The sequence below is a fragment of the Molossus molossus genome, unplaced genomic scaffold, assembly GCF_014108415.1.
Source record: "Molossus molossus isolate mMolMol1 unplaced genomic scaffold, mMolMol1.p scaffold_m16_p_24, whole genome shotgun sequence".
In the NCBI taxonomy this organism is placed as follows: Eukaryota; Metazoa; Chordata; class Mammalia; order Chiroptera; family Molossidae; genus Molossus; species Molossus molossus.
Genome location: NW_023425360.1, coordinates 13,937,533 through 13,961,470, shown reverse-complemented (window position 1 = coordinate 13,961,470; position 23,938 = coordinate 13,937,533). Strand labels below are relative to the sequence as shown.

Sequence of the window (23,938 nt, the reverse complement as noted above, 5' to 3'; positions counted from 1 at the left end):
AGCTATAAAAAGCATCTGATTTCTTTTTTTTTTTTTATCCTCACCCGAGGACATTTTTTCTATTTTTTGTTCAGATCGAGTGTGGGAGGGGGAGAGAGAGAGAGAAACATCTACGTGAAAGGGACACGTCGAGTGGTTGCCACCCACACAACCCAACCAGGGCCAGGGACAAACTGCAACCGAGGTACATGCCCTTAGCGGGAACCGAACCTGGGTCTCTCAGGACCGCAGGCCGACGCTCCAACTGCTGAGCCAAACCGGCCAGGGCAAAAGCATCTGATTTCAAAAGGTTTAAGATCCCCAGGGCACCAAGAACAGGAAACTAGGAGACCTTTCTAGTCCCAGTCCTGTCTCCGGCACCTTCAGGGTGGGGGCGCTCTTTCTAGTTTAGAATCACTATTTGGAAAACGGCATCCTGTTCCCTTCCAGAAAGGTGGAGAGTCGGTGACAAGCACAGTGACCTTCTTTACCACCCACGGCAAAGCCCTCCCCAGGTACCTCCTGTGAATTCCTGGGCAGTGAAGTGAGGGGATAGATCCTGGATCATGATTCCCATTTTAAAAGGGCAAATCAGCCTGGCTGGTGTGGCTCAGGGGTTGAGTATCACCCCATGCACTGAGAGGTCCCAGTTCAATTCCTGGTCAGGGCACATGCCCAGTAGGAGGCATGCAGGGGCAGCCGATTAATCTTTTTCTCTCACATCGATGCTTCTCTCCCTCTCTCCCTTCCTCTCTCTCTAAAATATCAATGAAGATATATACAAAATAAATAATTCAGGTATACGAAAAAAAATTAGAGGCCCTGGCTGGATAATCATCCAGGGTGACGTCGACACACACCCCCGCCCCACCGCAGGTGAGGACCTGTCCCCATGGGGCAGGAGCAGGTATACCAGCTGGCTAGCCAGGTGCCCCAGGACACATGCCTCAACTAGAGCAGCGACATCCACTGTGAACTTCACCCGTAAGTTCACCCCAGAGTGGGGAACAATTTCCCTGGATGAGAAAGAAGAATCTGGGACCAGCGACAGCCTTCATATGAGGAAAAGTTCTGGGCCCAGATACAGAGGGGAGAGGGCTCCCTTCCTGGGGTGGGCGCTATGGCTGCTCCCCCAACAGGCATCTGATGGGAAAAGCAAGAAGGGCTGGTGCAAATGCACAGCAGAGCATATGCAAACGAAGCAAATGCCCACCCCCATCTCCCTGTCACCAGCACCGGGCTGGCCAGCGGCTCCCACTTCCGGCCCCAGACCACCCACATCAGTCCTCTGCTCCCGCGTCTGCAGGTCCACGGACGTTTCCCGCAACCCTGCCTCTGCTCCCTTTGAATCCTGCAGGTCTCCCCACACCTCATGTCAGTGACTTACCACCTATTGGAAGACCACTCTCTCCCTCTCTGGGCCCTTTCTGATGCCCAGGGTGAGGTGGGGAGAGGCTAGAACACCCAGATCCCAACCAGTGTCAGGCAGGAGGCCCCCGTTAGGGCTTAGAGCAGGTGAGGCCATCAGAGAAACCCTCAGGGGGAGGGTACTGCCTCTGTGGTGTAATAATGGCCAAGACAGTGACCTAGTGACCTGGGAGCTTCTGTTAGTGCAACGCGCTCATCTGTAAGGTGTCGGATGTATACCACTTCCATCTGGGTGATCACTTAGGAAGGTATAAAAATGTCTAGTCACTGGCTTGTGGCCTGAAACTCATATAATATTGTAGTTTAAGTGTAATTGAAAAATGAGAAAAGTATTTCAATTGAGATTGACCAAGGTAGACTATAGAACCTTCTGATGTCTGTGGTGGTCGCGCTAGGTTGGTGGGTGGTTTGCGTGGGTGAACCCTGGTCTAGACATAAGTGTGGGCTGCAGCCCCTTCCAGGGAGCCGCCATTCAACTGTGCAGGTGGTCAGCCCCCAGTTCCTGATGGTCTGGGGCAGGGTTCACACTGGGTCCATGTCTGAGCTGCAGGGAGGCCTCCAAGGCCGCCTGCTGCCCCAGCTCGGCCGCAGCCAGGTCTCCTGCCCTCCAGGCGTGGTTGGGGGTCTCTGTTCAGGGCTTCAGCAGGAGTGGAGGGGGAGGGCACTTCCCTTGGACACAGCCACTTGTTACCTCTCTGCCAAAGAAGACACAACATTTGCAGAATCTCCCTCTGAAGTGGGCTGGCTAGGGAGTGGGGTGAGGTGAGGGTGGAGTGAGCCTCTGAGAGAGGCAGTGGGTGTAGAGCCCCCTGGTGGGCTGGGCCCCCGTGGACCTGCGCCCTGGACCCCAACCCTGGCAGGCACTTTTCCCAAGCCCAGGTGCCCACCCCAAACCAGAAAGATATCTGCTCCTAGCTTGTGCATTTCTGACAACTTGTGCATTTGTTAGTATTAGAAGTACAAACATAGGAATCCAAATACAAATACAGACGGCGGCCCAGCCACCAGGCCCAGCTGCCCTTGGGCAGGGCGCGGCCCCGAGGGCGTGGTGGGCAGAACCAGCTGGGCGGGCACAGCTCTGCCGCCGGTATTGCCAAGGCACGTGGGCGCAGGGCGCCTTCCTCTCACTAGGACACCGTGAGCTAGCTGCAAGGGAGCAGAGTCGTCCTCACAGGGCAGAGGAGGGCAGGGGCCTCAGAACCGCCGAGGGACCTGAGGACCCGGATCCCCCAGGCCTGCACAGTTGAACCGGGAGCCGGCGCTGGCGCAGGCCACTTGGTGAGGGTGGGGACCCTGGCCTGGCCCTTGGCTCCCTGGCTGGGGAGGGGAGGACGCAGGCACTTGGGCAGGGCGGGTCCCCTCTCAAGCCAAGCTCCTCTGCACTGCACACTCAGAAGGAATCCAAGATGCTCCTGCCTCCGGAGTCTACCCACCCTCCTCCCACCTGGGCAAGGTGGCTGCACAGGAAGGAAGGAGTCCACAGAGGTGGGGAGCAGTCCCACCCCCAGAAAAGGCAGTTCCCTTTCTGCCTGTGGCATCTCCCAGGGCCCCTCACAGTTTTACTTATCACACAAAAAGACAGGACAGGCCACACTGTGGCTGATTGCCACGTGCCCACGGTCACGTAGACCTGATGCCTTCTCCTGTCTGTGAACACTGCCTCCTGAGCGGGTGTGGCCAGGGCTCCTTGCCAGCTACATCTTGAAAACTGCATTTTATTTTACTTTTTTAGTTACTCCTCACCTGAGGGTATTTTCTCCATTGATTTCTCTAGAGGCAGTGGAAGGGAGGGAGGGAGAGAGGGAAACATCATCGATTGGTTGCCTCCTGCACCATCCCGATGGGGCCCGGGATAGAACCTGCAGCCCAAGTTCGTGCCCTTGACTGGAGATTGAACCTATGACCCTCTCGTGCAAGGGCTGACACTCCAGCTGCTTTGCGCTTGTCAAGTAAAACCATGATGCACAGGTGACCAAGGAGGGCTCACACGTGCACCCAACTAAAACCAGGAGGCCAGGGCTCTCTGCAGGCAGCCTGGTTTGACTGCAGAGCCCTTGCTCATCAGGCGTGTAAGCTTGATTGTTTTCAAAGAGAGATGGAGGTCCCACATTTTCAGGAGATAGAAAGATTGTCAGTCTCTCTCTCTCTCTCTCTTCTTTCTTCTTAACCAAAGGCTCAGTAAGATAATCGGCTATCACTAGGAAACTGTTTCTTTCTACTTGTCTCAGCTATGCGTGGGGCGGCAGAGAATGCACGCGTTCGGAACTTGTTCTGTTGTTACGGCGCACACACACACAGACACACACGGCCGCACGCAAACACAAGATGGCCTTGTGCTCCTCACAAGACAGCCCAGGCCCACCCCTGAACACTGTTCCTCCCCTAGTGCCCCCACAAAGGATGCATTCATGAGGAGCGCAGTTGAGCTGCTCATAAAGAACGACGTATCATGTGGTTGTACAAATACACGCACGTAAACATTGTTCACTAGCATGAAATTAGTCACTTTGAAGGTCAAGATAAAAGTGTCTTTTAAAAATGCTTTAATAGGGATTATTCTAAGCAGAGATAATAATAACAAACACGGTGTCTATTTCTATCTAGAAGTAGAAATTCTGAGATAAATTAGGGGTAATCAAAGTCTAAACTCAAATCGTGTAATATCGATTATCCTTTTGGGCTAATGAAATCTGCTATGTCTGTGGAGGCATCCATTTTAGGGAAAAATAGATGGTTCTTGACCAATTCAAATGTTATGTTTATGAAAAGGAAAAAAAAAGCCAAGTAAGGTAAAATCAAACCAAACCAAACAAAAAAATGGAAAAGACAGTAAGCCTCTCTCTTGATCCAATAGTTAAGGACTAGTATGGAACATGAAAAGAAAAGCGATGATGATGATAATGATGGTGATGATGGTGATGATGGTGATGGTGGTGATGATGATGATGGTGGTGGTGGTGGTGGTGGTGGTGGTGGTGATGATGGTGGTGGTGGTGGTGGTGGCGGTGGCGATGGTGGTGGTGGTGGTGGTGGTGGTGGTAGTGATGATAGTGATGATGGTGGTGGTGGTGGTGATGGTGGTGGTGGTGATAGTGATGATGGTGGTGGTGGTGGTGGTGGTGGTGGTGGTGGTAGTGATGATAGTGATGATGATGGTGGTGGTGGTGAAGGTGGTGGTGGTGACGATGGTGGTGGGGGTAGTGATGGTGATGGTGATGGTGGTGGTGGTGGCGGTGGTGATGGTGGTGGTGGTGGTGGTGGTGGTGGTGGTGGTGATAGTGATGATGATGGTGGTGGTGGTGACGATGGTGGTGGGGGTAGTGATGGTGATGGTGATGGTGGTGGTGGTGGCGGTGGTGATGGTGGTGGTGGTGGTGGTGGTGGTAGTGATGATAGTGATGATGGTGGTGGTGGTGGTAATGGTGGTGGTGGTGATAGTGATGATGATGGTGGTGGTGGTGGTGGTGAAGGTGGTGGTGAAGGTGGTGGTGGTGACGATGGTGGTGGGGGTAGTGATGGTGATGGTGATGGTGATGGTGGTGGTGGTGGTGATGGTAATGCTGATGCAGCATAGTTTTTTTCTGCTAAAATTCTATCATCATATTGAGCTGACAATTTGAAAATTTAGTAAGTTGTGTGAATTTTCTATCATTACTTATCTTTTAATTTCAGTGAAAACTACTTCAGAATGCATTTTTTCTTTTCTTTTCTTTTTTAACCTCTCCATAGCTTCCAGGGCCCCCTGCACCAACTAGTGCATGGAGACCCCACCGCTAGGTAGGGACAGGCTGGTCTGTTTCTCCTCAGAGGGACTGACACACTGCTCTGTGTACTGGGAACTTCACTCATAGACAAAACTGACCCCAAATCCTCCGTCACAAACATAAACAGTACACAATAAAAAAACCTGTTTTAATAAACACTAGCCAACTCGAAGCACTCGTCATTTGCTCGTGCAAATAGGTCTGACAACTGAGTTACGACTTCTGCTTTTTCATGGAAATTGGGAACTGTAATCCTTTTGTGAAAAAGTGGTTAGTGGGAAAAACAAAGAAAAAACCCCAAATAACTAGCAAAGAGGAAAAGACAGCAGTCACCTCCTCGATCTGGGGGTCAGCCCTGACTACTCAGCCTGCCCTGCCCACTGTGAACTGAGCAGATGCTGAGGCCCCTCCCCCTCCCATGTGCAGCCAACCACAGGCGGGAAAGTTCTGTTTGTCCACATATGAAAAATGAAGTAGTGAAAGGAGGTGATTATCTGAAGAGTCGAAACAACACAGTTTAATTATGTTCTAGCTCACGTATAATCTGATCTGAAAGACCCGCTTGGGTAACTCAGCACACTGAAACTTGTTAGCCGCTGTTCAACTAATTTTTTTTTAGCACTGATTTAACGTAGTCTAAAATTCGTTTTTTATATGAGCAGAGTAATAAGCAGTTTAAGGTGCTTTATTGACAACATTAAAAACCAAAACATCATTTAGCTAGAGGACATTTTGGGGGGAAAAAAAAGAAGGAAACATTCTCCCTTTGGACCTTAATGGAACGAAGCCACGCCTTGCAATCGCTAAATCGTAATCAGAAGAATTTTTAAAAGTGGAAAATTTAATAGTGGAAATGCCCTAGTTTCCAGTCTTCGAAACTATCAGGCATTTACAAAAGCCAGGTTTTTATCCTCCCAGAAATACGAATGGCTGAGTCATGTTACCCTATTCCCTCAGCACATAGTGCTTTTTCCCTAAGATAGAAATCGGTTTTCGTAGTAGGAGTGAAGTCAGCAAGTACGGAAGGGTCTGCCGTCGGCTGGAACGACTTTTCCTGGTTCTGCAGATGTGACTATACCGCACAGAGACACCGCTGACCCGTGTGAGTGCTTTTCATGGGCAAATCTGGGAAAAGAAACATGTACCAATCACATGCTTCCTCATTAGGGGTCATTTAAAGGGGGCTTGGCAGGAATTTTCACATTCACCATGTAGAATTGATAATCTGGTTCTTTTTTTTTTTTTTTTTTGGTACGTGCCCCTAGCCGCTAGGGCCTAGTGGGAACCGAACCCGGGACTCTGGTCTGCAGGCTGACGCTCCAACTGCTAAGCCTACCCTGCCAGGGCATAATCGGTTCTTCCTTCCTTACTTCCAAACTCCTTTCTGAATGTGTTTAAACGGATAGGTTCTGAAGCCAACTGCTAATAAACATATCAAGTATAGTGATATCCGATTGGAAATTGAGGGTAAAATTTCCTATGTGTATAGCTTATAAATGCTCAGAAAAACCACCAAGGCGATTCAAAATGCTTCGTGTCTTGAGTGCTGATGTTGTGATACGTTCACTGGTTGGAGAACAGTTAGCAATCTCTAAGCCCAGAAAGGAAAGCGCAGGAAGTTGTTGGTCACGGGCAGCCAAGATCACAATGATCAAGGAGGAAGAGGTGGGTTCTGTTTTCTAGCCCTTTGGGTGAGGAGTGCCCTGAAGCTCCTGACATGGGCAGGTGTTTCAACGCACAGAGGGGTTCTGGGTGACCTCCCTTCGCTGCCGGGGTGTGCTATTCTGCAGAGCAGCAGGAAAAATGTGCCTAAACACTGTCACTGCAACAGGCTATGCCCAGGCAAAAGGACCTGCTGAGGAGGTTCTACGTGGACACTCACAACCCACGCCACGCTCTCTACCTCTGACTTAGAGACTGTCCTGTTTCTCACATGTAGGCTGCAAACGCCTTGGCATAGAGCCCAAGCATTTCCTGAACGGAAGACCCACAAATACCGTGTGCTGCACTGAGCGATAGCCAATCAGGGTGAGACTGTTTGCGTTGAAGCAGTAAAATCCCTACCTCGGTCCACTCATAAAAGAGAAATAAAACCTGGCGTGAAACAGGTGTTCACGGGAAATGGGGACTCTACAAGGCGTGTAGTAGTTGAGCTTTACGTGTTACTTTAAGGCATGTGTTGGGTACACGGGGGCAGTGTTGGCTGGGTACAGAGTAAATCAGAGTGGTATTATCCTTCTCCGCCCAGTTTCTGAGAGTCTTCTGCTCAGTGGTGTTGACACTGGGCAGAAACGGGAAACTTCTAGGCTCTGAAGAGGCATTTTGCTCTAATTCCGTTAAAGTGAAATGCCTTTTCTTTTCTCTCCCTCTCAGCCCAGAAGCAGCTTAAAACACAGTCACAGATGTAAGTACAATCCACAGTGGTCAGAAAGGAGACGTCCTTGTCAAAATGCAGCACCCTCCTCAATTCAGTCTTTCTGGAAGCCAGGAGTACGGCAGCACCTTAGGGATGCGGGTCACTCAGACAACTCCCCAAACTGCCACACAACCACCACAAAGGTTTCCGGCTTCTCCATGCAAAGCAGCTGCTGGGGCTGGCAGGTGTGGGGTCCGTGTGCCCCAGAGCTGTGCGCCCCACACATGTCCTGCTAGCCCGGCTGGTGGCGAAGGACAGTGCTCCCAGCAGAGTGACTCACTTCCTCACACTCGCCCGCCCTCTCCTCCTCCTCCCCCAAAGGGAAGCTCGGACATGCTGAAATTTCAAGCACACTCCCGAGCTCCGCCCAGCAACACCTCTCCTGTGTTGTGGACAGAAAAGCTCATCTCGGGAGTCACGATGGGTAAGGAGAACTTGCCTGGGCAGCCTGCTGAGGACCAGGCATGCTTCCAGGGCATGGTTCAGTTCCTTTAAGTCAGACCAGTGTGTAAATTGCTATTTGTGCAGAAATCTATTTTATGCTCAGCGAGTGAACATCTATTGGACTCTGTTGAGATGAAGGTTCTCCTTCATGGGAAAGGAACCTTGAACGAGTGTGTTTAGAAGCAAAAAGAGGTTATTCGTATATACACGCCCGATGCACAACTTCACGAGAGTAGCCAACACCACCCAGGCATTGCATGGCTCTGACTCAAGAAGCAACAAAAAAACAAATTTTTAAAAGATAAACATGGGCCAAATATGTTATAAAATAATACTTTTAGGGTATAGTCCTCCCAAGAGAATTCTGCTAGAAAATTCAGTTCCCTCCAGAACTTCTTTTAAGATGCACCACGTTGAAATTCCTCCTATTGTGAGAAATGATAAATTTATGAAATTGAGTTTGAAGAGAACAGACCTTGGGCCACTTTCCCTGGGCACGCAGCGCTGTGGCATGGTCTGCTGCCCTGTCTCGGCCACAGTGCCTCCAGACGGCTGAGGGTAGGAGGGTGCTTCACACACTGAGAGGTGGAGTTCCCAACAGAGCAGACATTTCATTGAAGCCAATAGATCCAACCTGTTTCTCTGCCAGTATCTATCATCTTCTTTTTTTAAACTGGATTTGCTGAATAGAAGCCAACTGACTCATGGTCTGTCGGATCAGAGGCAGGGACTTGAGAGGGAGAAAACCAGTGGACTTGGCTGTCTCACTATAGACTCGACCCTGGAAGCTGGGTGATCACACACCCACACATTTGCGCTCCTGGGATATGCAATGACGTTCATCAAAATAAACAGATTCTTCTCATTTCCACTCTCCTGGCTCCTCCGCTCTCACCCCCTCTGTCTGGTCGCACCCAGCAAACTGTGTGGGACCAGCACTTTTCTATATTTTCTCTGCATAGTGTTTTACCTTTTCCCCTGCAAAATAATAATATGTCCAATAGGTAATTAAAATAAAATTCTATGGTTTCCAATAAAATAAATTCAATTTTCTGGGTGAGAAGCACAATGATTCTGGAACCAAAATTTCGGTATGGAGATTTTAGTAATTCCTAAGTGGCATTAATGAGCTGGCAGGATTTTTTTCGCTCAGTGGTAGGAGAAGCTTGGGAAGTACAGACTGGCACTCAGTGAAAACAAACAACCGACGTCATGAAGCAAGTTGGTTTTGTTATAAAAATATCAAAAGAGTAATAATTTCAGGGAATGTTTTCTTTGGGCTTTTGCTATATATCCATATTTTAAAGTATAAAAGCTTTTTTGTTCATCAAAATATATCTTGATGACAGCCATTACCCTTTTTTTTCTACATCTGAAGTGATTTGATGTGGAAGTTAATATGCACTTGGAAAATTTTAAAATTGCATCTACATTTCTGTCCCAGTCTGGAAAACATTTTCAAGATAAAGGGTGCGGACGTTCCTTTGAAAGATGGAGGTCATCCTCACAGCATGACCACACCAGACGCTCACTCGGGGACTGCCCCCTGGTCCAGGGAAACAGGACTCAGGGTGAAACACTGAACTCAGGCCGAACCAGCCCCGGAACCCACAGCTCAGGTACTGCCGACCCTCAGTGGTTAGGAATAAAGTAATGAGCGCCTGATGTTCAGAGATAAATCAACATTGTCGATTTCAGCAACATGAAAATATTTGAAAACCGCATTTTTTCCCTCAACTGGAAAGTTATGAATGACGCATGTACCCCTTCCCAAACCGAGGTGCGGTTATTAGATAAGGAATGCGAGCTAACCACCGCGGTGCCAGACCAAAGGGGCCAGAGAGAGAGGAAGCCGCTCGGAGCCCACGGCTGTTCACACGCGAACTCAGGCTGCCCGGGGCGCGGGCGGAGGGCATGAGTGTCTAGCCAGCCTGACTCGGCACGCGTGGGCACTGCACCCCCGAGGGTGGCAGAGGAAAGATCCGGCCGGCGGGGCCTGGGCGAGCGGTCAGATACTTGCTTGCGTGGGACAGATCTCTGCGAGGATGATCGGCTGCTTGCAACATCCCCAAACCACTCGTGACCGTCACCAAGCTACGGAATCAGGACGGGATTGGCAAGAATGTCACTTTAAAACAGTGAGCTCGTGTCTGTGTGTGTGCACGCGCGTGAGTGTGAAATACATAAGAGAACGTCCCCCACCCGCTCAGAGCTGAGGCGTGACGTCAGGTGCACGGAGCAGCGCCTCCCGCCACCGCTGGTCCGGGCAGGGGCAGCGAGGGGGCCGAGCACGCGCCACGCGCCACCACGAGCAGCATCTAGAGGTACAGGTACCCGACCCAGTAGACCAGGTTGAAGAGCAGGAAGGACGTGGGGAAGAAGACCCGCGAGTAGGAGTCCAGCTCCGAGATGTCTATGTGCAGGCGCCCTCTCCGCCAGGAGCCCGACTTGCACTCCTCGTAGCAGCAGAAGAAGCTCTGGCAGTCCTTGCCGTCCAGGCACTCGTGCGCGCAGGTCTCCTCCAGCTCCTGCCAGTACAGGGAGTTGTTGAACGTGATCATCGTGGTGGGCGGCGGCCGCACGTCGAGGAGGGAATAGTTCTGCGGGCAACAAGGACGCGAAAGTCACCAGGAAACCTCCCAGGGCAGCGAGATGCGTCGGGCAAGCAGTGGTTACCTCTGCCCACCGAGCAATGCGCTCGCCCCTCCACCCCGCCCCTCCTCCTGCCCCGCCCCTGCCTCAGTGCCCCGCCCCTGCCACCATGCCCCCTTACGCCCCACCCCTCCTTCCGCCCCGCCCCCTCTGCAGTGAACCGCCCCGCCCCTCCGCCCCGCCCACCCCCGCGCCCTGGAGGCTCAGGTGCGCAGGGCTGGGTCTACAGGTGGAATGCAGCGAGAGCGGTGCCGCAACTGGAAGCCTGTGTTTCTCAGACTGTTGGTGTGGGAGGCGGAGCCTATTTTCAGATGCGTTTTAGCCACTTTTGAGTCCCTGTTCTGCCTACTTTCTGTTTGGAGTAAATGCATCATATTATAGATACAGAGGCTCCTCGGCTGAGATCGGGCGACCTCCCGGTAAACCCACTGTCGGCTGGCACACTGTGAGTTAAGACATGCGTTTAGTACACTTGACCTGTGACATCGCAGCTTAGCTCAGCGGTTCCTACTGAATACGGACCACTTTCCATCATTGTCAAGCTGAAAACCTTGAAACCAAAGCCCTGGAAATCGGACTGTCTGTGAGCCCTCCCATGTCGGACAGGACAAATACAGAGAACCGACTGAGGGCGGCCAGGGGGAGGCTTGGGGGCTGGGTGTAAAAGGTGGAGCGATGAAAAAAGTACACCTTGTAGCTACAGAATAGTCACAGGGATATAAAGTACAGCATAGGGAATTTAGTCAATAATGTTGTGACGGTAGGTAGGCCTGGCCGGTTTGGCTCAGTGGTTAGAGCGTTGGCCCATGGACCAGACAGACCCGGGTTCGGTTCCGCTAAGGGCACGGACTTCGGTTGCAGTTTGTCCCTGGCCCTGGTTGGGGTTGTGTGGGTGGCAACCACTCGGTGTGACTCTCTCACATGGATGTTTCTCTCTCTCTCCCTCCTGCTCTATCTGAAGATAAATGCAAGAATGTCTTCAGGTAAGAATAAAAAAAGCAAACAAAATAATAATATTGTAATGGCTACACATGGTGCAGATGGGTACAAGAATTACTGGGGGAGAATTACCCGGGGCGGGGGGGTCACTTCATATATTATATAACTGTTCAACCATTTTGCTGTACATCTGAAACAAATATAAAATAATACTGAAGGTCAACCACAATTGAAAAATAAAATTTAAAAATATGTATGACACAGAAACTTGATCATAACAGATTTTTGAGTTACAAAACGTAAGTATGAATGCTATGCACTAATCCCTAGGTAGAAGGATTATAATTTATTTTCTTTCCTTTATTTTCCAAATTTTCTAAGTTAAATTAAAAAAAAAAAAAGTACATTATTCTGCCCGTCCAGTGTGGCTCAGTGGATTTGAACATCATCCCATGGACTGAGATGTCCTGGTTTGATCCCCCAGTCAGGACACATGCCTGAGTTTCGGGCTTGATCCCCAGTATGGGGCATGCAGGAGACAGCTGATCTGTTTCTATCTCACAACGATGTTTCTATCTCTCTCTCCTTTCCTCTCTCTCTAAAAAAAAAAAATCAATAAAAAATATTAAAAAACAAACAAACAAAAAAAGTAACTGCCCTGGCCAGTTTGGCTCAGCGGTTAGAGGGTTGGCCTGCGGACGAGAGAGTCGTGGGTTCGATTCAGGTCAAGGGCATGTACCTCGGTTGCAGTTCAGCCCTAGCTCTGGTCAGGGTTGTGTGGGAGGCAACCAGTCGATATGTCCCTCTCACGTCGATGTTTCTCTCTCTCTCTCCCTCCCTCCCTCTCTACCTGAAGATAAATGGAAAAATATCCGCATATTAGGTTTTAAAAAAAAAATAAATTGTTCTTCAACACAGAATCAGTAACATGTTCCTCTATCTAAGCTTAGTAAGAGTTTGCAGAAACCTTGGCACCAGCAATGCTATACATACGGAAGGGGCTTGTAGGGTTATTCGTTCATGAATCCATCTCGAGGACTCTGGACGCAATAACTACGAGAGATGCAGAGAAAATAATTACAAACCTGCTCTGAACATCCGCGTCGGGCATCCCCCTGGGTAAGAGCAATCTTTAAGGTCTGGCGCTATTAATCCCTGTCACTGGTGAGTGTGGCCGAAGGGGAGCTGGAGGTTCACATTTACATCTGAACACCTGTCTGGTTCTTACAGGCTTGCTGAGTGAGCTGTTTGCATCATGTTGTGTAAGATCCTTCGGAATATGGACCCCACTGCCTCCCCCCTCCCCCCAAGTCTCTGCTGCTGGCACTCACCGATGTTTTCTTCTCAGTGGTGGGTGGTTTTCTGCAACTTGAGTAGTAGTTGAGGGTGGCGTACTCCATCAGAGCGGCGAAGACAAACAGGAAGCACACGGTCACGAAGAGGTCCATGGCGGTCACATAAGACACCCGAGGCAAGGAATTCCTGGCGATGGTGCTGAGCGTGGTCATGGTCAGCACCGTGGTGATGCCTGCGTGGGGAGAGCAGCCACAGTGCTTTATTTCTATGTGACTTCCTCTCGACATTCCTTTCACATTTGATGTCTATACGATTTCGGAAACCATGCTTCCGTGAAATTTCTATGGTTGTCTCCCCGATAACGTTAAAACACCTGAATTAAGTGGGCGTCTTTCAATTTATTCAGTAAGTCCCCAATTGCTTGACATTTTGTCTTTTTTAAAATTTTTTTTATTTCTATCCTCACCAGAGGACATTTTCCCATTTTTTTTTGTTCAGACAGATTAGGAGGTGTGAGGGGAGAGAGAGAGAGTGAAACATGGATGTGAAAGGTACACATTGAGTGGCTGCCACCCGCACGACCCATCCAGGGCCGGGGACAAACTGCAACCGAGGTACATGCCCTTAGCGGGAACTGAACCCGGGTCTCTCTGGACCGCAGGCCGACACTCTAACCGCTGAACCAAACTGGCTAGAGCGACATTTTGTCTTTTAAATATTTATTTTTATTTTTAAAAAATGTTTTTATTGATTTTTTTTGCGAGAGAGAGGGATGGAAACATGGATGTGAGAGAGAAACATTCATCAGCTGCCTCCTGCACACGCCCTATTGGGGATGGAGCCGGCGACCTGGGCATGTGCTGATGCCTGGCGGTGCTGATGATGAGCACATCGGCCAGCCTCTGGCCCCGCCCCTCCTAGTGCCCTGCTTGTGGGTTTGTTCTGCATCACTGTCAGTCGCCACCTCCCTGTAGATGGATAGACAGTGCGATCTCTAAGGGCAAAGCTGTACTTGCTCATCTTTGCTGGCCTGTCTGCACGCCTAGCACACTTAGGCGTTGAAATTCATGCTTCCCATCGAATGCATTTATTCACTGATTAATGAGTTAATTACTACTACTCAGTGCTGGTCTGACCTTGACAGCTTCATAGATGTGGGTCAGCACTGAAGATTCAGTCAAAGGCTGTGGGAGATTTGGAAACGTGATGAGGGGTGATGGATGTGGAGGAGGGAAAGCAAACGCAAAGAAGGGGGTGGTGAGCAGGTGGTTATCACACGGAACAAGTTCAGGCTGACCCTCCCCTGGGAACCTGCTGGTGCTGCAGGCAGGCGGGCTGGTGGCTGGGACCCTGGCATCCCGAACACGGTAGAGGACGTCACAGGCCGATTTGTCTCGCTTAAATAGTGCTTTGTTGTTGCGCAAAGAGTAAAGACAAAGAAAAAGCATCATGTAACATGGAGACTTTGCAAGGGTGTTTTAACTGAGGCAGCTCCCTCTCTTCTAAAAGAAAAAATGTTGGGGGGTAAACAACCTCTCTCTTTGGTCTTCTACATTACCCGTCTTCACAAATCGAAACACTGGAAGTTAGGCAAGATTCTCATCACGAAGAAAAACTGATATAAAACATGCTGCATAATTCTGAAAGCACTAAGGTGGAGTGTTCTACTCAGAGGACTTTGGGAGATAGGGGAACATTCATGCGAAGACTTTGAGCTTTACGTGTGCAGGTTATAGCTGAAAAAGAGAACCATTTTCTTATGTGCTGGTCAAGTTTCTACAGACAAGTGGAGCTTCTTTTATTAAGAGTCTGGCCCTGGCCGGTTTGGCTCAGCGGTTAGAGTGTCGGGCTGTGGTCCAGAGAGACCCGGGTTCGGTTCCCGCTAAGGGCATGTACCTCAGTTGCAGTTTGTCCCCGGCCCTGGTTGGGTCGTGCGGGTGGCAGCCACTCGATGTGTCCCTTTCACATCAATGTTTCTCTCTCTCTCTCCCCCTCCCTCCCACTCTAGCTGAACAAAAAATGGAAAAATGTCTTCGGATGAGGATTAAAAAAAAAAAAAAAAGTCTGTTACGGTACTGTGTCTCCAGACTTCAAAGGTGAGTTCTGTTTCCTTGGGCTGATGCGATGAGGCGTTGGAGAGGGCCAGGCCCTGGGACGTGACTATGTTTCTGTGATGACATCACCCTCAGAGCATGTATCAGACACTACAGTTGATCTACTGGACTTCCTAACCCCAATTTAATTTAAGCGGCACACATGGAAGTCTCCCGTCAGAAAGAACAACCTACTTAGCCGTCTTAAACAATCCAAGCGTGATTCGGGAGGTCAGCACACGCAGCCAATCGTATTCGAACTCTCTTTCATCGCAAGTATTTTTGCGAATACTTCTGTATTAAATTACACACACCGGTGGGAGAGTTCTTGGGGGCTCTTTTTGAAACTCACCTAACGCTGTTCTTGCTGGTGTTGCGTCTTTTTTGATCCAGAATGACACCCAGGATAAAACCACAGTCAGGACGCAGGGGATGTACGTCTGGATGGTGAAGTAGCCCATTCTTCTGCTCAGTTCGAAGTAGATCGTCATGACCACGTAGTCACCTGCAACAGACACTGCAAGAGTGGGACGGCGGTCTCGGGTCCGAAAATAACTCGGGGAAACACACGAGAACTCATTTTGTTAAATGGATCGCTCGGACGAGAATATGTAACTACAACACTATCACATTGGAAAAAGGGTTCGAAGGCCGGTGCTGTTAAATCCAACCACTGCAGCACCCACGGCCACGCGAGGCATTCAGTGGTCACTGGAAACGAGACAAACACATTGATTGGTAGAGATGTTTCCATTACTCAAGGAGCTGCTTTTGCCTGAATTCATGGCTTTTGTTTTCTTTTTAAATCCTAACCTGAGAATACTTTTCCATTTATTTTCAGACAGAGTGGGAGGGAGAGAGAGAGAGAGAGAGAGAGAGAAACATCGGTGAAAGAGACACATCTACTGGTTGCCTCCCGCACGACCCAGACCAGGGCCAGGGACAAACTACAATTGAAGCCGGTGCCCTTGACCGGAATCGAAACCGCAGATCTTTGGTCTGTGGGCTGACACTCTAACCGCTGAGCCAAACTGAATACAGTTCATTCAATTAATTGTTTGATTCATTGAATTTACTCCACGTTTATTATTTATTTATTTATTTTTAACCCTCTCCTGAGGGTTTCTTCTATTGATTTTTATTTTTTAAAATCCTCACCTGAGGATATTTTTCCATTTATCTTCAGATAGAGTGGGAGGGAGGGGGAGAGAAACAGCGACGTGAGACAGACACATCGACTGGTTGCCTCCTGAATGACCCTAACCAGGGCAGGGGACAAACCACAACCTAGGTCCATGCCCTTGACCGGAATCAAACCCGCTGACTCTTTGGTCCGAGGGCCAATGCTCTAAATGGGACAGGACTTTCCATTGATTTTAGAGAGCGTGGAAGGGGTAAGGGGAGGAGAGAAGGGGGGGGAGGGAGAGAGAGAGAGAGAGAGAGAGAGAGAGAGAGAGAGAGAAACATCCATTTGCTGTTCCACTTATTATGCATTCATTGCTTGCTTCTTGCCTGGACTGGGGACCAAGCCTGAAACCTTGGTATATCGGAATGATGCCCTAACAAACTGAGCTACCCGGCCAGGACTTAAGTTACCCCACTTCCTTATGTCCGTGTACACAGATTTAAGACTTTTCTACTGATCCAATATTTGAAAGCAGTAATGAAACTCCATAATGAAATAAACACGAGATAGCATCTGTGCTGGAGAACATAGCAAAGAAGGAAGCTTAACCCAACGCTGGACTAGAGAACAGAAATGCCCTGTAAACGGAGTCAGCCAGGTAAGTGAAGATAACTGTGAGCTGTCCCCATCAGCCACCGCAAGTCCTGGTGCTCGGGTGGGCCGCCTGCGTGGCCCTGAGACCCGGCCGTCACTAACGGAGAGTCCACCTCCCTCGAAGCACAAGACGGGAGGCCAGTGAGCACCACGCAATGTCTATGTGTGGGAACCCCCGTCACTATACATGGTGCTCTAATTCGCCCAGGTCCTGTGGAAAGATGATTTTGCTTTTACGGGATAATTGATGAAACCTGGTTCTCAAAGACCAGACGTAGTCAGATGTGATTTGTATCATAGAGTTTCTTGGCGGATGAGCAGTTCATTCAACCAAGTGGTGTTTTTCCACATTTCCTGTCTGAGGTGGAGAAGGGAGGGTGACTCCCAGTGGATTTGAAAGAGTCTTCACTCAATCTTGTGAACAAAGACTGCCGCTATTTTTAAAATTCTGACTCTAAAACCCAGATAGATTTATAGCCCAGACTGCACTCAGACAAATATGACAAAGAGCCAAGAAGAAACCACTTTTAGAGTTCCTTTTACTGGAGCTATTTTGAATGTGCATTTCTATTTGAATTCAAGACGCAAGTCTCAGTGGGGTGCCCTGGCAAAGCATGTCTCATCGAATAAAACGCTAACCGCTGAGCGGATGGACTATTTAATGAATACAGCCAATATGTAAATCTCACAAGTCTCCCTCACAGGAAGTACATTAAGGCTATAATAATAGATACCAGTTATATACAGTGCCCCCCAAAATGTACACACACTTTAACAGCTGATAACTCACTGAATCCTCACTTTTTTTCGGGTTTAACTGATTGGAAATAGGGGGTAAAGCCAGACTAAGCTTTGAACAAAGAAAATTTATCCACCAGACTTTTTTATGGGGATATGTAAAAAAATAAAGTTTACAGTACAAAACTGGCAACAGCCGAAGAATCAAATTGAAAGAGAATGCGCACAAATTCCGAACGAAATGATTCCCGTTGTGCGGGTCCATCGCTTCATGTTATCGGCAGTACCTGGACCAGAACCGTCACCAGTTCGAAAACAGATGTTGACCAAAAAAAATTACTCATTTCTGTAGCTTCTTTTAAATTTTGAAAATGAACTGGATGTTAGTAAACACTGTCTTTATAATCATTTAAAGTGTGTATACCTTTTTTGGGGACACTGTGCATATGGTCAGTAGTGAGGAACCCTAGTTACGTTTATATACAGAATGCAAGCAGACTTTTGATGAAAAAATATATGGCAATTCTAATCACCTTTTCCCCATCCTAATTAAAAACATGTGAAAAATATTTTTATTTTAAGTTGTTTGCTTTGTCTCAAATATCACTTAGAATTCATGGTTGCCTGATTATAATTAGTTAAAATAGACACAGGAAAGAATTCTACAAGAAAGCTATGACAACACATAGCCTTAGGAATGGGGAGAAATTGTCAGATTTTTTTTTTTTTTTTGTAGAGCTACACTTTTTTTTCTTTTTTCTTTTTAATCCTCACCGAAGAATATTTTTTCCATTGATTTTTAGAGAAAGAGGAAGGGAGGGAGGAAGGGAGAAAGAGAGACAGAGAGAGAAACGTTGATGTGAGAGAGGCACATCAATTGTTATGGGATCAAACATGTAACCCAGGTATGTGCTCTTGACTGGGAATTAAACCCGTGACCCTTCAGTCTGTGGACTGACTCTCTAACCACTGAGCAACCCGCCAAGGTAGGAAAACTACACTTTTTTTTCTGTACATTCCTACCTGCAGACGTCCTCACGATTTCTGTGGTGTTTCTGAGGCCCATGAAGTCAAACTGATAAAGCCGCCAGGATTTCTGATTAGCTGTCTCCACAGAGTTTTTTCTCCATCTATAAATCATTTCTTCCTTGGGGTAACCATCTAAAAATATGGAACAAATATCAACACTTGAAGATGCAGGTTTACAAAACATTGAAGTCAAACTTATAATTCCGATCATGTAACATTAACATCTCAGGCCCTATTTGTTTGCTAAATTTTTCTGAACACACAGGAACTGCAGAAGTGAATGGGCCAAGGCCACCTAGCTGGGGGGTTACTGCTGAAGAATTTCATGAGAAACGGTGATTTGTTGTTCTACTTATTTACGTGTTCACTGGTTGCTTCCTGTATGTGCCCTGACCGGGAATCAAACCCGCAATCTGTCCTAATGGGATGATGCTCTAGCTGCCTGAGCTATGCAGCCTGGGCAATACCCTGTGGTTATAAAACTGAAGTTTTTTTAAAATATAGTTTTATTGATATTTTGAGAGAGAGGTAGAAACATCGATCGGCTGCCTCCTACACGCCCCCCACTGGGGAGCCTGCAACCCAGGCATGTGCCCTGACGGGGAATGGAACCGGGACCTCTCAGTCCATGGAACGATGCTCAGTCCACTGAGCCACACCAGCGGGGCTAAAGTTTTATTGCCAAGTTAATTCCTAATCTCACCCATCATCTGTCTATCTGGCCGCACACTGTGGGGGTGTCACTGAGGTTGGCACAGAGAGGCACAGCTGTGGTGGGGGACCTGCTCTCCAGACTCAGTCCCCGCTTCTGTGACATGACAGGGATGCTCATCTTCCTTTGGGGTGACGGCAGCATGGGCGTGTTCTGTGCAACTGCACAGGGCCGTTCACCTCTGTGCTCACAGCTTCGGCAAAGCTCCTGTGCTGCACTATGTAATCAGGTCTAAAGCGAAAACCCCCAGGTGGCCAGAAGCAAACTGTCTGTCACCTGTTCAGTCTGGTGTTATCACATGACCCCCGCCAGCCCCTCAGACAGGTGAACCATCTCTTCCACAGCATCAGGCCCAGGTGGTACTCACAGCTGGAGAAGATCAGCGGGCAGGAGTGCTCGTCCATGGGGAAGTGATGCAGCTGCAGCTGGCACTCGGCATTGATGGTGAGCCTGCAGGCGCAGGGGGCAAGGTCACTCTCAAGGTCAGCCAGCCAGAACCCAGCCAAGTCACATTCCCACAGTCAGGGGGCAGGGGTGGGGGACACAGCACGTGGAACTCGCTCCTGGCAGTGGCGCCGTAAATTCAGTGGGACCATTTGGTGGCTTTAGGGTCACGTCATTTGGTATTGCTTCTAACTATCGGTAGCAGAGGAAATTTCAGTTCGTCACGGTCCAAGCTGTCAGAAAGGATGGTGCTTCGAAAGCCCTGCTTTCAACCCGTTTGGCTGAATGGAACCCTTCCTTCTTTGAAACTGGTGTATTTGTCTCAGTAGGTGTCATGCCAAATTAATCCACGTGTGGGGGGGTCAGATTTGGACAACTCCTGCCCGGACTGGGGGGTGGCCGCTGCTCCCAGTGTGTGCACACGGCTGGGCAGACACCCCCCCTGTCTGCTGACTCCCCTCCTGCTCGGTCTTATACATGTTCCTCTGAGACCGACAAGGGGCCATCATACGCCCCAGCTCTCCCGGGGCAGCTCATCAGCAGAGACCCCTGTTGTCATTCCCAGCCTGGCAAAGTCACCATCACCCCGAAACTCTAAAACTCTCTAACCAGCTTATTCTGATGCTACTCTGTGCCCTGGTTTGTGTTGTGGATGCTTGTTGACCACTGTGGGTGACAGATGTCTCGTAAAGGCCACAAATCACCTGCCATGAAATACTCGTGATGCTGGTTGTGTGAGGTGCTCAGAGTTGGGGCTGCATCCACCGAGCCAGGAGGCAGGGTCAGGGCTCAGAGGGACGGAGGAGTCACCTCCCCTGAGGCAGCCTGAGTCTGAAATGCCATTGAGACCTTCAGGAGTAGACGTCACACCAGCTGGGGGCCCCAAGAAGCTGGAGTCCCGAAGTTCTGGTTGGAGACAGGCATGTGGGGACCCCCAGCATGGATGTGGCTTTTAAAGCCATGGGAAGGCATGAGCTGAGCCAGCCAGAAAGGGGGCAGGGAGCCCTGACAGAGCCTGGGGGAGCGGGGGGAGGCCTCGGCCGGCAGGGCAGGTCCCGGAGGTCCTGGGCTGACCGCGCAGGAAGGCTGCTAAGCTGTGGGCATGGCTGTGGCATGTCCCATGTGCTCCCATCAGACTCACACGACCCCGGCGGGGAGACTTCTGAGAGACACGGACCAGGTTCAGAGCCCAGTGACACCAGTCCTTGGCGATTTGGGCCGGTGAGCTCACTTCTTCGAAGTCCAGCCCCTCTCACCTCACCAGGTCTCCACGAGGACCACGCTGCCCAAGGAGCACGTTACAGGGTAGCTGCTGTTCCATGAGGGATGCATTGGGGAACACCCTCTACGCAGTTCTCCCCCTTGTGGTCTCCAGTTTGTTAATTTGCTATAATTACATTTGTTAATTAGTGTGCCAAGACATCTTCATTTTCCCAGCTAAGTGGACCCGTGGGTTAAATAGATGAAAGGTAATTTCCACAGCCCGCTTCCAGAAGAGACAGGCTCCAAGGAAGAAATGAATTTTCGTCACGGCAGACAACGGGTGTGCCTTCGCTTTCACCCCCGGGGCCTCAGGGTGGACCCGAGACATGTTAGCGGAGGAAACAGTCCCATCCCTACCACGGTCTAAGTTGCGGACATCAGCCGGACCCTCAGGGAACCGCGCCCCCAGAACCTCACCTCAACGTGTAAAGGATCTTCCCGTCGTTCCAGATCCGCAGCAGCTGGTTGGGGGTGGTGATCCAGTGCGCCTCTGCCGTCTTGGAGTTTCGGAAGATGGTGTCCGGGATCCAGATCAGCCCGACCATGTTGCTGTTGAGAGTCAGTATTTTCATCGTGCTGTTGAATCGAAGGCGACTGTCCGTCCAGGTCTGAGCGAAAAATATATCGATTTGGTATTCCTGAAACAGAGCAGCGGGAGGGGCAGGGCGGCTCCGTTAGCGGACTCCCCAAAGGCCGGTTTCCACGGCGCTTCCTCTGGTACTTAACTCTGTGCTGGCTCAACGCGTCAGTATTCGATGCATGGAAATCGAGATGCTAGTCAACACTGTGATAACCTGTGGAAATGCTCTGCAAACCTTAAATAAGCACGTGTCATGATGAGGGCCAGCAGGGAGCAGACTAGGAGCCTGAGCCAGAGCATGGGTGCAGCCCTGCATCCACAGGTCCAAGCTTCGCCAGGGAGCGCGACCCACCAACGCCTCCATGCTCTTGTCTGTAAAATGGGTAGAACAGTGGTGCCCACCTCCTCGCTGGGTTATAAAGCAGGAAGGAGATGACCATGAAAGACCCTTCATGCCCAGCATAGAACAAGTGAACCGTAAGGATTGGCATATGTGACAATCACTATCATGTTCACTCAAGAGCCTTCTCAATCCACACAACCAAAGTCAGAAAGAGCAGAGAGACAAAGGAGCCAGAGAGAACACAGAGCTGACAGCCCCAGGCAAACGCTGATTCCGACAGAACACACAGCTCACAGAGGCAGGCCCATGTCCGGCCCGCAGCCGAGTCAGACCTCACTGTGAGTGGCAGGCATTAGGACGGCAATGACCGTGTCACAAGGTGGCGGCGCAGGGGGCAGGTGGGTCTCGGTGTTTTCATCGCCTCGTCAATGGGGTACGTGTGTCACCCGAGGGGACCTTCAGCATCAAAGATAAGTCTGAAGAAGGTGACTTCAGCCCTGGCCAGTTTGGCTCAGCGGTTAGAGCATCCGCCTGCAGTCCGGAGAGACCCGGGTTCGGTTCCCGCTAAGGGCATGTACCTTGGTTGCAGTTTGTCCCCGGCCCTGGTTGGTCGTGCAGGTGGCAGCCACTCGATGTGTCCCTTTCACATCGATGTTTCCCTCTCTCTCTCTTCCTCTCTCTCCCTCCCACTCTGTCTGTACAAAAAATGGAAAAATGTCCTCGGGTGAGGGTAAAAAAATAAAAAAAAGAAGGTGACTTCTGCTTTGGGGGTCCCTTACGTGAGGCTCTCTCTAAAGGTACTGCGGAAGGTCAGAAAAAGAATGTGGCATGCCTGGCCAGTGTGGCTCAGTGGATTGAGTGTTGTCTGATGGACTGAGAGGTCTGGGTTCGATTCCCAGTCAGGGCACATGCCCAGGTTACGAGCTCAATCCCCAGTAGGGGGCGTGCAGGAGGCAGCCCATCAATGTTGATGTCTCTCTCACTGATGTTTCTATGTTAGAAGCTGGATTCAAGGTAGGGCCTATTTCTATCCCACTTTTACTCATCTGTAGACTTTGGGATTGCAACCCAAATTTGCAGGTTTGACCAGACCCTCCTCTTGAAGAGCCCTGGACTCCAATTTTTGTCTCCAACCCTGTGGGACTGGCGAGATTTTCTGCCAGAATCTCAGCCTGTCAACGGCCTCTTCCGAAATTAGCAGGTACTCCTGCTGCTGTCTCTGAATTGCGCTCCACCCCCACACCCTGTCCTGCTCATTATTTCGTGGCACCTACGCGCACAGACACACATGCAATTTTCTTATTTGTTATCTTTTCTTTCTGTTGTCTCTGTTTTCTCTGCAGAAGCAGCTCCACGAGGACAGGGCTTCACGTCTGTTTAAATGACACACACACTCCAAGGACTCAAAATAGAACCTGGTACATAGTAGAGGCTCAATAAACACTTGCGTGAGTGCACACTTCATTGCAAATTGAGCATGAAGTGTCTCCAATCTAGCCTCTGATTGCTTTTCTCTCTCCTCTCCCTCCAACAGTTATCCCAATAAGCACACTCACATGGCTCCAGCAATTACATTGTTCTCTTTTTTATTAGACCTTTGCTATGTGATGTTGCAATTCTACCCAGATTTCCTCCACGCATTCCAAATCTTGTTCCATTTACATCACTTCTCTAATGTCTACTTATTCCTCATTTTGTAGCCCTCACCCCTGACCTAGCCTTTGGTACAAATAGATTTGAGGGAGTTTTCTTTTAATTCTGTGGCAAAAAAGGGCAACATGGTAGCAGCCAGTAACCCTTAGCTACCCTGTGTCCGTCATCACAGTCCTGTGACATCCCCTGGGCCTCAAGTGATGCTCTCAATGAATGTATTTCAGTGTCTTATGCTTCAAGCCATTAGTTCAGGATGAAGGTTTTCTATATATCTACTCCCATAAAATTATTGACAGACGCCAATATTATTAGGTGGGGAAAAGCATCATCTACCCATAGCAGTAGACAATCTCCCTGTTGCTATGGAAATAGCCCCAATTTGCGT

At 49.5% G+C, this 23,938-nt stretch overlaps 1 protein-coding gene across 1 annotated transcript in view; it reads right to left on the bottom strand.

The window, feature by feature from the left end:
* Positions 1 to 10,340: 10,340 nt before the first annotated feature.
* Positions 10,341 to 23,938, bottom strand: part of GABRG3 (gamma-aminobutyric acid type A receptor subunit gamma3) — a 68,314-nt gene continuing 54,716 nt past the window's right edge. Inside the window, exons 4-10 of the mRNA XM_036277985.1 lie at positions 21,395 to 21,615; positions 19,638 to 19,720; positions 18,553 to 18,690; positions 15,364 to 15,516; positions 12,954 to 13,150; positions 12,616 to 12,675; positions 10,341 to 10,631 (exon numbers count right to left, since the gene is read on the bottom strand). Coding sequence (XP_036133878.1) covers positions 10,350 to 10,631; positions 12,616 to 12,675; positions 12,954 to 13,150; positions 15,364 to 15,516; positions 18,553 to 18,690; positions 19,638 to 19,720; positions 21,395 to 21,615 — 1,134 coding nt within the window. The 3' untranslated portion in view covers positions 10,341 to 10,349. The remainder of the gene's footprint in view (positions 10,632 to 12,615; positions 12,676 to 12,953; positions 13,151 to 15,363; positions 15,517 to 18,552; positions 18,691 to 19,637; positions 19,721 to 21,394; positions 21,616 to 23,938) is intronic.